The following is a 13,451-nucleotide window of genomic DNA, read 5'->3' as shown; positions in this document are numbered from 1 at the left end:
CTCTTTGTATATGGTTGTAGCAATACAAGCGTACGAAGACCATACAAAACACATATTTCACATAAGATCATAGTTGAAACTAATGCTAGCTTACTATCGTAGAAGGAACCGCAGTTTAACTACAGCCCTGCTAAATATAAGGGCAACCCACCTAAGCATAAAGTCCCCACGATAGATGAAATCATAAACGACTCACACAAGATAGTATGCACTAGATTCCAGCTGCATATGCCGAAGGGATCTAACGGGCCGCGGGAAACGGGCGACCAGACCGCAGACCGGACGAGCGGCGGCCTAGAATTGGGAAGAAGTCTATCCAGATCATCGGGAGTATTACAACGATCAGCTAGTTAGCCTCATACAAAGTAAAAGGCTTAAAACATAATAATAGGAATATTGGATTTAGATGGCGCATATTTGATACCACCTCCTGGGTATATATCCTGCCCATACCGAAATACACCAATGAAAGCGGGATACTAAGCACGCCCCCAAATTTGTAGGCCTATACAGAAATTAGATCAGCTACACTGGCTCATCTACATATTTTGTATCAAGATCGTACGACTTTCACATACTCTATAAATATGGAGCGGCCTATGAAATTGTTCATGCAGCCAAATTACTACTTTTCCTAACTTGCAATAGTATATCTTGTTGTCAAAGGTTCATTATGAAGCATACATCCTTATGAGAGGATATTGTGTTGATCATTATTAGGTTAGTAAGAATACCTAGGTATCAAATATCGAAAACGTCAAATAAGCCGAAAAATAATAAAGATCCCGTTAAAATTGCTCTATTAGCATCACGTCTTAACAGACAGGCCCGTTTCTCACGAGAATAGGGCAACCAATTCATCCATGGTCCTAAGTAGCAAAGAAAGATTGTAATTACTACAGGATTTAAGCATCCTGTAACAGTAAAGGGGTCAGCACAGGAAGGAAGAGGCCGACTACCAACCAACTTTCACAGTCAATTGCACAAGGCTTACCGCCGGGTCCCAAGTAACCCACCAAAATAAGAACTTTTTACACCTACAACGCTCCACAGAATCAGTATTTGCCCTAGGTAGGCGCCCAGGTATATTCAGTCCCCCGGCAGGAAGTTTCGTCAAGCCTTACATGTCCCTAGCAGACTACGTCCCTGCCAACCAAGCAGACACAATGTATATATCTCATAACACTCTTAACGGAAGGTATTAAGTAAAAATCAGCCGAACCCGCAATACCTCACTCTATAACCCACTCCCCCTAAACCGCCTCGTGACCTGCTATACCCACCAAATCTCACTTCTTTCTCCGGCCTATCTCCATTAGGTATTCCCGGGATGCGTACACACGAATACACGCATACCTATAAAAGATACATGAAACATACATGTGTATGTGGATCCACGTGAGCATATCTGACAGCTGACGCCCGTGCAGGATGAGGGTGGTCCAAGTGTACGTACATATGTAAGTACTATAGGAGGTTATGTATGTAGATCTTGTCAGAGCGGCGGTGAGATAAGCTTGGTAGGGTATCCATTATCTATTTGATAATGAAAGAGTCGGTCGGCTAGCTTTTGTATACTACTTTGCCTCCAAGGCTATAGGCGCACTCATTAGGATATTAACTAGGTAGGCAGGTAAGGAAGAGACGTGTTGGGGGCGGTATAGGGGGCTCGGGTCCCATCTGCAGACTTGGGTCGCCCTGCATACGCGCACTTATACGTACGTATGGTCGGTATGGATATAGGAACTATACGAATAAAAGGCATATGTGAGAGTCTGTCGGTCTACGTATAGAATATCTAAACGTAATTATCACAGGAGCACCAATTTTAGAAGGTGCACACGTGCGCATTGCCCTTAGATGCAAATTCAAGATCAGAGGCTAGATACCTTACGTAAAAGTAATTTTTCTCCCCATCAAACCCCTAAAAATATCATCTAGTGCCTTCCTCTTCCTTGCCCTCTCCTCACCAATCCCATCTACCGTATCCTCATCTTCATCTTCTGCATCGTCCCCCTCCAGTCTGGGCGTCCATGCCCTGATCTGGCCATCAAGATGCGCGCTGTAAATCGCCCCCGCCATATTGCCCCCTCCCATACATACGCCACTCGAGCCTCCACCACCTCCCGCCCCTCTCCACACAATACTCGTAATGCGATTCCGAACCGTGCGCTGTGAACCGTTTGTAGACCTGACTCCCGATATCGTTGGTCCTGTACCTCGTAATTTCGTAATAACATGTCCATCATGCAAATCTAGAACCAATATCTCCGTCTCATTCGGCCAAAACAAGAGTTCTTCCCCAGGGTGCGTTAAGCCCACCGGCGACGTGAACATAGGCACGCTCGCAAGTTGACTGTTCCTAATGCTCGGCCCATAACTCGCCAGTGTATTCTTCCCCGTCGCCGCGTCCCAGCAGCGGATCCTTCTATCATGTCCCGCCGACACTATATACGCTCCATCATCGGTCCACGTGAGTCCATTAACAGGAGCGGAGTGCGCCTTCGCAGACGCTCGGAAGCGAGTTTTTCCCGTATTGCGGTCTAGAAGCCCGTTGTAGTAGAGTCCTAGGTTGTCTTCCTTGTCTAGCATCCCGATGACCCCGCTGGCCCGTCGGATATCCCATATATTGACGACTCCATTCACGCTGCCGGTAGCCAGAACGTGCTCATGCCGCGGCGACCAGGATGTCGCAAGGATCGCGCCTGCATTGCTGGAGAGGGATTGCACGTTAGATCCCGAGCGCAAGTCTATGAGACGCACGGCGGGGTGTTGCGTCCCGCAGGCGACTAGTAGGTGCGAGGCGATGGGGGAGATGGCATGGGTGTATACTTTAGAGCCTAAGCTAAAGGAAGCTGAGAGACTAGCTCGGTCCGTAGCCCAGACTTTTAGCGTCAGGTCGTAGGATGTAGATAGAAAGGCTGCTGAGTCGAAGGGGTAGAATGATAGATGTGTTATGCCGAATTTATGGGCTCGATTTGAGCGGGTAATTTGGGCGACGGGTTTGTAGGTATGAGACTTGGAGGGATTGCCACATTGTTCGAGATCCCATATTTTTATCGAAGCATCCAAGCTTCCCGATACCAGGCTAGAGTTGTTAGTTCATAAGAGCTATGTATAATGAAACAAAGGGCGCGAGGCTTTATGGTATACTCACATTCTACCATCGAAGCGTTCAAGAGCCAATGCATTCACACCAGCTTGGTGGGCCCACAGCGTAGAAGCCGGATCGGCAGCTACAGAACCATCCTCATCATCCCGAACAGCCGTACCTCTCTCGCCGCCATCAAAGCGGAATCCCGGCGCTGGTCCGAACGAGTGTAAAAGTTGTGTAGTCTGTAGCCTTGCAAACACATTCGGTCCAATACGGCCAGAGGACCGGTCAAAAAGCAAATGATTCATTCATTAGAATGGAAGACCGCTAGGGCCCTAATCTACGCGAGCAGCGTAGTAGTATATATAAATGAAATGAAATAAATAAATATAAGTTGTCGTTGTATTCGAGCTCAGAGCCGCATGTCCAGATTCCCAGGCGGGGAGGCAACGACGGAAGAATTACGTATGTCCGGTAGCAGTCTCGGATGTGGGGAGCTCTTACCCTCCTTATAAACCCCACTAAATCTGGCGCTCGGTACGTACACGAACCAGTCCCAGTGTCCATTGAATTTATTTTATTTTCATATCAAAATTCTTAACTATCTAACTTTCGCTGTAACTTTACAACAACTCAATTGGGATCTGAACGAATTGGGGATACTAGAGCAAACTAAAAATGAAAATCAATGAAAATACGGGGTGCGAAGTTGCATCATCATCTCTTTGCACTGGGTATGAAGATTAAATGAGAATGAAAATACCGTCATAGGGAGCGCATAGTCAAACCCCACACTTCATCTCAATATTTCAAATCAACAATGGCGTCTAAAAGTGTCAAAGAAAGACGATTTTTAGCTGCCCCTGAAATACCGGGCGACGGCGCAGATACCGGAAATGAAACCGATATACCAGAAGATGGAAGACGAAAGCGCATCAAAAGAAACGCGAATGTCTATGACGCGGTGGCAGGTATGTTGAGCAGCCCGCAGTCCACTACATGACGCGGCATTCACGAATAAGCCAACAATACCTAACTAGATTGATTCGTAGGTCGTGTAACCACTACTCACCCTTTAGATGAGGGCTCCGGATCCGACTTACCCTCTCATCATATCCGGACCCCGCGTCATTACCGTCGTGACCCTACTCTCGCTCCAGAAGAAGTCTTGTTCCGCCGTCTCGGTGCGCCCGTTCGCTACGCTGAAAAGGACATCTACCAAGCCCACGAAGGACTACGCGATGGTGGCAGAGATGTACTTCCCGATAGCGATATGCTTAAAGCCATCCACGCCTATTCCAGCCACTTCTACGCGGCGCTCGCAACGCGGCAACAGCAGGGCGAAGCTCTCGGCCGAAACATTAACGAACGCAGCATGGACGAGACTGCGCTCCTAGCTTTCGGAATCCTAGTCGAAGAGGCAAGTCGGGAGGTCCTAGGCAAGACAGGCGACCTGGTCTTCACAGAGGGTGTGGAAATGGAACGAGATGGATTACCAGGGGACGAAGCTGAAAATGTGGATTCTATGGCGTAGATTTGACTAGGAGGCGAGGAGAAATCGTAATCTTAACAGGAGCGTAATAAGTTCTGAATGCCTGCCCTACTTACCAGCCAATCTTCGGCCCGAGTGGTGTTTTTTGGTAGGTATATACACACAGTATAGCTTTGCGACGCGGAGTTTGATAGGAATTGCCCGATGCCAAGTTCATTCAGTCACTTCGCAACATGAGAAGGATTTGGGTATGAGATCCATGCGTATTTTTAGGCAACTTGAGGCTAAAGTGATAGATTTTTCGGAGTTTGCCTATCGGGGTTTGCCATGGCAAATGCCGTATGAATTGAAAAATCCCATTGGGGTAAAGACGTCCAGCAGCCAAAACAAGAGCCAGCCAGTCAGCTAGTTAACCTATGGGACCCCGTTTGACCCAGAAAAGCGCGTCAAAGGGTTTGGGTGTGCGAATGAGCCTTTTCTGCATCGCCAATCCTAGATCGCTGGGACGATCTTCATTGCCGTTTTCGAACTTGATGCGAGATTGGCAAGGCTGCCGCAGAAAAATAAAAGACAAACTATTTCACTTTCAGAACTTCTTACGGCCAACGGTAGATCCATCTGTTCATTAGATATTTTTTCTTCTGCTGATCATGCGTTTGCTGTAGTGTACCTGTTCCTAAGATGTATGTAGGTATGTATGTACGTGTACTTTCGAACGCTAGTGTGTGGTGTATGTAGGCATGCGTTAGGTATGCGTGTGTAAGCCGAAATGAGTGTAAAAAGACCCTTTCTGCGGCCGCATCATTGCAGGCCCATCCCGTCTTTTCCTTCCCGTGAAACCATATGTTGGGTCAAAATGAGGATTCTCGTACTTGCGAGTGGTCCTTCCAAAGCGGCAGCAGGCACCAGAGGTGAGGAAAAAAAGAGATAGATCAGAAATGTCGAGCCGTGGCTCGCGGTCTCCGAATTCAGCAGGAAAGTACTGCAGATCTGCGCAGATGCCCCCCCTCCCTTTCCCCCAGGTGCTATGATGCCAACCAGCCCAGCCAGCCCAGGCCAGTCAGCTCCCTAGAACCTAGCTGCAGGTCGCGAAATGGTTGGGTATCGCTTGGACCTTCGACACTTTTCGACGGCCAATGTGGTGGTAACGAAATGTATGTAAATTCATGTAATGTAATTCACCACCTCCGACGTCTCATCCTCCACTTGGGGAATGCGAGCTCGGGCTGGGTCTAAAAATGTTCGAACCCTGGGATTGGAATCAAATCATGCCACAATCCTATTACCGAGTTATGACAGATGAGAGGAGCGGAGACAAAATACCTAATACCTAGTGCCTTGGGAACCACACCGCAATAATCTACATCCTCAATTCTCTTTCGTTCGTTCCTTTCTTCCCCCATTCTCACCCCCTTCATGTGACTTTGTAGCGGAAATGATTCGTCACAACCAGCTCGCTTCCATCTGAATATCTTGTGGTACTTTGTTATGTACCACCATACTCAATTTCTGTATGCACATGATTAGAGCCGAGGACCAGGTTGGAGGAAACGAAAAGAGGCGAAGGAGGTCTGAGGCTTTAAGAAGATGGAGCTGATATCCAATAAATTGGACTGTATTATGTAGGTATTATGTAGGAATATGTAAATGGTCATGTATATTTCCGCGCCTCCTCTCTTTTTAACAAATTTTCTATGATTTCTAGCAGCACAATCGAACGGATGCGCGCATGTACTAATCTTGTACAAATCATCCTCTTTTTCTCTTTTCATTCCTTCCTACTCACTGCATATGTAGGTTTCCGCGGGTTCTTACATGTACCTAGGCATGTATCGGCTTAATTTTGCCATTTCTAGCCATCATTAATGTGGTATTTTGTGCCGTATTGTGCCAGACCTAAGCATTTAAAGCATGGATTTGTGCGATAGGCGATAGGTACATAATCGCCTACACTACGGCTACATACGCTGTAGTTTAGGTACTTTAGGTGGTGAAATAGGTTGATTTGGTAGGGGACCATGTGGGCGCAGCTTTTCTTTTTTCAGTTTAGTTATTTTCTCCTCTCATCGAGTGCCGCAAATCTTCCCTCATCAAATGACAAGGTAACGTTCCAGTGCTATGGATTTGGGTAGCAAGTGAGACTCTGGGCAGGCATCATTCTTGTCGATGAGCTAATTTCGAATAGCCCATAAGTCATAGCAAAACTTGCCTAGAGTGGAATACGTTCTGGCGATATTCGGTAACTTTTTAAGGGTAGATCGGGACCGAAATCTTGCTGGTCGGTTGATGCCGACGCAATCAGCGATCGCGAACAGGTCCAGAGAACTGGTTCCGCTGTCTCCGAACTTGCCGGAGGTGTATTGGATCATGTAGGGGTTACGTACGAAGGGGTCGCTAATCTTTTTAATTTTTTCTTATTTTATTCTCTTGTTGATCTATGTTTTCATACTACCTACTACTATGCGAGCAAGGGAGTAACCCTCTACGAGATCCGAAGCCGGCATGTAAGGGCGGTAATCGTTACGTGGTAATGTGGTATACGCGAATGAAAGGAAGGTGATAATATATCTGCAAGATCAATTTTGGATGGTAGATCTAAATCGTGGAGGTCGTTTCATGATCGGACATACACATGACCCTCAGCCCTAATTGTACACCATATAAATCTTACGCAATATGTATCTTAGTTCTCATTACCTCGATACGGACGTCTGATAGTAGAAAGGGGTTTAAGTCAATCCAACGGGTTCCCATATGGGGAAAATACGATATGTTCGAAATCGAGGAAATTAAAGGCGAGGTAGGTGTAAGCTTGGATAAAGCTCTCACCTTTGAACCACTTGACAAAGCTTGGTAAGCGAAGTGTTATGCTAAAAAGATGACCCGATGTAGGTAGAGGGCCGTGGCACCGTACCGTGGCGTCCATCTTCCCTCTATGGATGAACGGATGAGTGAGATAAGCATGTAAGACTTAACTCCAGGTGACGGTGCATCGTGGGGTAAAGTGGGATTGTTAAGATCCTTAAGCGAGAGGTATCATCGAATAATAGAGACCTTAATAGTTGCGATATAATATATTAACCGATAATACAATGCATTCGTACTTCTGAGAAATGGCGGACAATTGTACCTAATTTTTTTTCGTACGATATATGTACTGTGGTATATTATGCTGCTGACGGGCCATATATACGAGGCCGGCAATGATGCACGGCAATGGCTAATGCTGTTCATGCTCAACCATACAGCGACGGGCAGCGACAGTTGGAGGATCATGGTGCAATTTACCTGGTTATTGGTAATGATATATCACAATTGAAGTGGTAAAGAAGCGAGTTGGAGGCTGCATTGCATTACATTGCATTGCCAGAATGACTTGAAGTGGAAAGCCAAGAATGTGAAATTGAGACGCTATCTGCGTTTCTTATAATTCACTCATTTTAGGAATGAGTTCTAGCGTATTGTACGCAACTTCAGTGGTATTGGCTGATTGGAAACGTGCCTGACAGTCGCAACACCAAGTTAAGATGGTTGGTATAAGTGCAATAATTGTAGCTTTAGAGGCATACTTAACGAAGTAGTTATCAACCAAAGGATCGTCTATCCAACGTGCATCAATTTCAACCGGCGAAATGAAGGTGTCAACGCACAGCGGTGACTGGACGAAAAGGATGCCATTTCCGGCAAACCCGTGGGGGGTCGGTTCCCTTCCCGTCTTGTTACAGTCACCAACCCAAACTCGACGTTAACTTGGAGATGCGAAGTATTGGTGTAGTTAAGATGTTCTGAAGGAGCTCTTGGCAAGGTTGAAGACTTATGACAAGGCTGGGCTTATTGGTAAGAATCTCCATTAGGCACACCTCGTAGCTAGAGGCTGATCTATCAATCAAGGGTTCTACCTCAGCATGGTAGATAAGAGAGAATGTACCTAAATGAAGCCGAGAATGCTTTCTAAGACAATCCCCCACCTATCATCGATGCATGTTTGTCCGTGAGGCTGGCGCCTCCTATGTTGATCAGGATGAATAATGGCCATGTTCTTTTGTCTCTTACCTATTTTGTCAGCTTACTGCCTTGAAGATCTGCCATTATCCGGACGCCCCCCTTGCATTGACTTTTCTTCCGAGGAGAAAGTCCACTCGAGTTGGTGCCGAGTTTGCGACTCGGATAGGTGAAATCCTGTTGGAAACAGATACGGAAACGTGGATAGGAGAACGATGAGCTCATTGGGCATTATCACCGATTGCGAATGGTTTGAGCATTAATACCCTACGGCGTCGAGGGCTTGGAGGGGTTTGTGGGACAACCCGTACCCTTGAATCCTAAAGTGGCGGACTTTACGCCGTCTTGGATATCCAATCAACAAGGGCATGGTAGCCATTTTGAGCTTCAAAGGTGACAAGTCTTACCTTATATTAGCTAAGGTACAAGTGAAAAAAGGCGGGGACCCTTGATCGTGGTTTAGTCCCTTAACTGGTATTATCAGAGATCATGTGATATCGACATCTGATTTCTTGTAGGTACCAGTTTTTAACAAGTCCTCGCTACATGTTTAGTAGGTGCTAGGTACCTCTAAGCAGGTAAGAATGTATTATACAATTTGACAATACCTTGTTAGTAATTCCATCATGTATAACATTTGTGGGTTAGGCTGCTAACCTTCTTGTAGGGTTACATCGGCCAAGACAGCAGTACTAGTGCCTGGTAGGGATTATGTGTCATCGTAATGGGTATTTTAATAGGCTTCCACTGTAAAATGGCAATTGGATCTTCAAGAAGAGATTTCTTTACGAGTTTGCTCAAATTATAGAGAAGTCCATTACCTGCAGTGGCGTACCTTGCAGTAGCGTTCCCATCAGTCTCGTTGCCGGCAGCATTATAAGAAGGGAAGTCCTTGGCATACGAAGCTAAAATGGGGAAGTCCTGACAGGTGCTCTCGCAAGGGTCTAGAAGGTCTAGATGTGATCTGCAGAAAATTATGTGCCGTATGGTAATTAAACCCTTCTGAGGCATCTCATGTATATGTACAACATATTATTCATGTCGGGTTTGTCTCTTATCTAAGTAATTATATCCTTCCCCCTTCGTCCTAGTGACGTCTACTCAGGTATGTATCCGTACCATGGAGTAATATTAAAGGTATTGTGGTGTGTTGATCTACCGAACCATAATAAAGCACCGGTACAAAATCGCCTGGGCCATGTCATTCAGGGTTCCTCTAATACCTTTAGCATCAGCAACTTCATTCTTCCACGCACAAATTCTTTATGCAACGGCATTATTTCCGCATATTCATAGCTCGTAAAGCCAGCACATTTTGAGTACCTACCTAGGTATGTGATAATGCGATGCTATACCAGCTTTATATTCAGATCTAATAGAGGATTACATGATGGATTCGTCGCCTCGCAGCTTATTTACATTCGCACTCGTTCGTACGTATGACTTATTAGGCCTAGCCATATACGGTACTCCTTCGAGCACTTCTCAATTATAGAAGCATGAACTAGGACACGCCGTAGCTGGATTCGGACGAAAGGCGGCACTTTCTAAGCTACTTCGGTGATACTCTTGTGGGGTTTAGCATGATCCGTTCCCCACTACTTTAGTTAAGTTTGATATGAGAGGCCCAAGTGGCCTCGAAGACGGTAGAATGCGACTAGAACCACATGTTGCTTACGAGGCCGACGGAGCTAGTTGAGTTTGCGCGGACGCGTAGAATAATAGGGCTGGCGAAGTGTGATTGTAGAGACATCGTCGTTTCGGTCTATCCTTATTTTCGCAACAACTGTTAATCTTTCTTGATGGAAGTAAACCTCGCGGCTCCTTAAACGGAGATTTGGCCGGCAAGGTCACAACAGGATGACACGGTACTCCTTGAGACATCGGACTACAGCTAGGTCGCACCTACATAGCCACAGAACCCCACGGGGTCACGCATCATATGCATATGATTGGCCTCGCATAGACGGGAACGTTGGGAAGAAAGCTGCTATGACCTTTAAGCAGCAATGTTTGCTGTGTGTAGTGCCTTTACATCTTGTAAAAGGGAATATTGAAATACACAGGCAACAAAGAAATTCATACCCAACGTTCGAATGAAAAAAGACTTGCCATCTACAAAAGATCTAACATAAAAGGAATAGCATGAGGATCCGAAGCGTTGGACCGTGCTCTCCATAAAAACGGAATTTAGAGGCACGGTTCAGAGCTTGGATGAAACTGTTGGCTGGGTATAGCTATGGAACACATAAAAAGTACCCTGAATTTGGAGGCTTGATCTTCCCGTGTCCATGACTCTGGGACTCAATTTAGATGCTTATTGGGCGCCACCAAAACCAGAACTGAACCTGGACCGTTCATCAGCTCGCTTATGATACTTATAATGGGCAAAGGACCCGTCGCTGTACCTACTAAATTCTACTTTACGACCGCTTGACAAATATTTTTGGAATTTAATAATGACGTATGTAGTTCGAAATCAATAATAATTTTCTGTAATTACCGTTGTCCCGTTTGTGATATTGGTCTCGCTTAATACCATATACACGAAGAATAAGATTATGCATATCAGAATATTTACTATATCTTATGTTTGATATATTTAGAAGGATTGCGCATTTGAATGTCGCAAGGTTAACCCAGCTCGGCGCTATGTAAGGTCTGGGATTGAAAGACTCCGTAGGAACTCGCCAACATGGTACACACGGAGCAGCACGTCAGTGCGGCTCGACCGTACTTAACCGAGAAGAACAAGTACTAGGTAATAATTAGGTAGCTTGATAGCTCGTAGATGCATTCAGCTCTTCGCAACTTTTCAGGATCTTCAGCCTAACGGCATGAAATTTGAAGCAGATGAAATATCGCTTACGACGGGAGACTTGTTTAGTATGGTCTGACCTAGCACATTTAGTGCGCACGTGTAAATTGATCAAGCTTGCAGGTTTACTTAGCCCGGCTTGCTTTACTTGGCTTAGAATTACGCAAGACTTGATGGAATTTCCATTAGGTATGTACGTCGTGATACAAGAGAAGGCTTAGGTGAACTACATGTACAGATATGTATGTACCGTAGGTGTAAGTCTACATACATGGATAAGCATGTCAGGGTCTTACTTTAGTTTCGCATGATCTACCTACATGCTGTACATATGTGTGTAATTATAGGTAGGTGAAGCAGGTGTAGTTTTTTCTTTTGCTGATAGGATTATAACATCGTATTGCTTTATGGCCAAGGGACTTTGTAGGTTCTTCTTCGGCATGAACCGCCGCCTATCTCTTCTATTAGGTCTGTATGACGGGACATTAAATATTCTGCAGGTCGCTAGATTTGGTAACTTCAAAGGTCATGGGCTGGCAGCTGGCCACCAACGAGTAAACATTTTCTTCCAACAAGGGGTCGACGTGAATTGCGGGGCATAACGGCCTATGGACCACAAACACGGTACAGATAGACATATGCCAAACATCTTCCTTGCCTATATGTAAATACATAGCAATGACTCTCCGCTTCGGCGCCTATCAAATGCGGATTTATAGAAGAGGGTGGTCATAATCGGTTGAAATCTCCCGACAACCACCGATGATGACGCCTGAGGGGTCATTGATGTTTTTTATTGACCTTGCTCATGCCATGCCATGCCTCTAAAAATCCTTAACCCAGTAAGTAGTTGGTCGGCTTCGAAACAGCCAAGATCAACCAAGCTGCATAATCAAAGCTGCAAGGCCCCTCGACAAAGAAGTCAAATCTTGCAATTAGAGACGAAAAGTGGCATGACAGCCTCGTCAACGGAGTCGGAAAACTGAACTAGTACTGGGCTAATCACTTGCCCCTACAACTCCCGTGGTGTGGTATTTTGCCTGAATTACCCTAACGTCTCGGAACTATTGTCCAGTGGCACAAGGCTGAAGACGAGCGATGTCACATATTGCCAGAAGTGTTACCGATTCACGACAAACATATCTAAGCCACGATTAGGTGATTTGAAGGGGAGAAAATACCCATCAGTCCAAAACAGGGTCTTATGAACTCTTCATTTACCTACGACAATACTGCGACAGGAACACCCTTGATCCTCAATGAAATATTTAGATACGGCGTAAAATTGGCTACGTTTTACATATCAAAGAATGGATGAGATTTACCTGTAGTTGCTGATAAATAATATAACCCTGTGCCTCTCGGTAGGAATAAACGTAAACTGGAGACTTTCCCAACCTATGGAATTGAGGCGACCATTCGAGACTTGCTCAATTGAAACCCTTTTTGCGGGCCTATGGGCCGAAACCTCCGATTGACATCTTGTGGCTCGGTACTTTGCTCCCTTTGGGTTGCCTTTCCCCAAGATTCGGATAGACGTGTCACATCTGAAGTCGGGACTGCATACCACGCAGTGCTCTAGAAGCACGAGACTCCCATCTCAATGGATTGTTGACTTGGCGGGACGAAAGTTCCCCGGCCTAAGCAATTCAACCACCCGTGTCGAGACTTGGCATGAGAGAACCCGTCTTAACTCCGCACGTCTAGGATGTACCTGATCATCATTCAAGCCATTCTTTATCAAGCGGCCTGTAGTGTGAAAATGATCTATTACCTTTGCGCTCCACCAATGTATTTGAAGTTTTGTGCGTCAATGTCAGCTCTAAACACCCAAACTTGGGCATCCGATCAGGAACTAGCTTTGGCATAAGGCATCAATGACTCCCTGGTAGTTATTTTAGTCAACTCACTAGAACGAGCAATCACGAAGATCAATGAAACAGGGTGAACCGATGACTACATAGGTAGTTACTGCGAAGGTCTATTTTGAAAACCCTGAGGGCATCCTGCTAATAGGGAGTTCCCGAATAAAGAAGGACGTCCTT

At 45.7% G+C, this 13,451-nt stretch overlaps 2 protein-coding genes across 2 annotated transcripts; one reads left to right on the top strand and one right to left on the bottom strand.

Moving 5' to 3' along the window:
- Nucleotides 1–1,875: 1,875 nt before the first annotated feature.
- On the bottom strand, nucleotides 1,876–3,586 carry F4822DRAFT_206310 (WD40 repeat-like protein). Its single transcript, XM_051453803.1, has 2 exons — nucleotides 3,158–3,586; nucleotides 1,876–3,088 (listed from the first exon to the last, which is right to left on the bottom strand). Exons 1-2 carry the CDS (start codon nucleotides 3,400–3,402, stop codon nucleotides 1,891–1,893), a joined length of 1,443 nt encoding a protein of 480 aa, XP_051315396.1. The 5' UTR covers nucleotides 3,403–3,586; the 3' UTR covers nucleotides 1,876–1,890.
- A 1-nt stretch (nucleotide 3,587) lies between these two features.
- F4822DRAFT_206337 (uncharacterized protein) lies at nucleotides 3,588–4,815 on the top strand. Its single transcript, XM_051453804.1, has 2 exons — nucleotides 3,588–4,065; nucleotides 4,147–4,815. The coding sequence occupies exons 1-2, from the start codon at nucleotides 3,915–3,917 to the stop codon at nucleotides 4,626–4,628; spliced, it is 633 nt and encodes a 210-aa protein (XP_051315395.1). The 5' UTR covers nucleotides 3,588–3,914; the 3' UTR covers nucleotides 4,629–4,815.
- Nucleotides 4,816–13,451: the final 8,636 nt, after the last annotated feature.

Source organism: Hypoxylon trugodes (assembly GCF_022578975.1).
Source record: "Hypoxylon trugodes strain CBS 135444 unplaced genomic scaffold F4822scaffold_4, whole genome shotgun sequence".
Lineage (NCBI taxonomy): Eukaryota > Fungi > Ascomycota > Sordariomycetes > Xylariales > Hypoxylaceae > Hypoxylon > Hypoxylon trugodes.
Note: the sequence above shows the minus strand (reverse complement) of the source record. Positions and strands in the feature narration are given on the sequence as shown.

What these genes read in the sequence shown, in the direction of transcription:
- F4822DRAFT_206310 (XM_051453803.1), bottom strand. Translation starts at nt 3,402, where the DNA reads ATGAATCATTTGCTTTTTGACCGGTCCTCTGGCCGTATTGGACCGAAT. An exon ending in GAACGCTTCGATGGTAGAAT is followed by an intron (nt 3,089 to 3,157) that starts GTGAGTATACCA and finishes TAACAACTCTAG; the next exon opens with CCTGGTATCGGGAAGCTTGG.
- F4822DRAFT_206337 (XM_051453804.1), top strand. Translation starts at nt 3,915, where the DNA reads ATGGCGTCTAAAAGTGTCAAAGAAAGACGATTTTTAGCTGCCCCTGAA. An exon ending in TGTCTATGACGCGGTGGCAG is followed by an intron (nt 4,066 to 4,146) that starts GTATGTTGAGCA and finishes ATTGATTCGTAG; the next exon opens with GTCGTGTAACCACTACTCAC.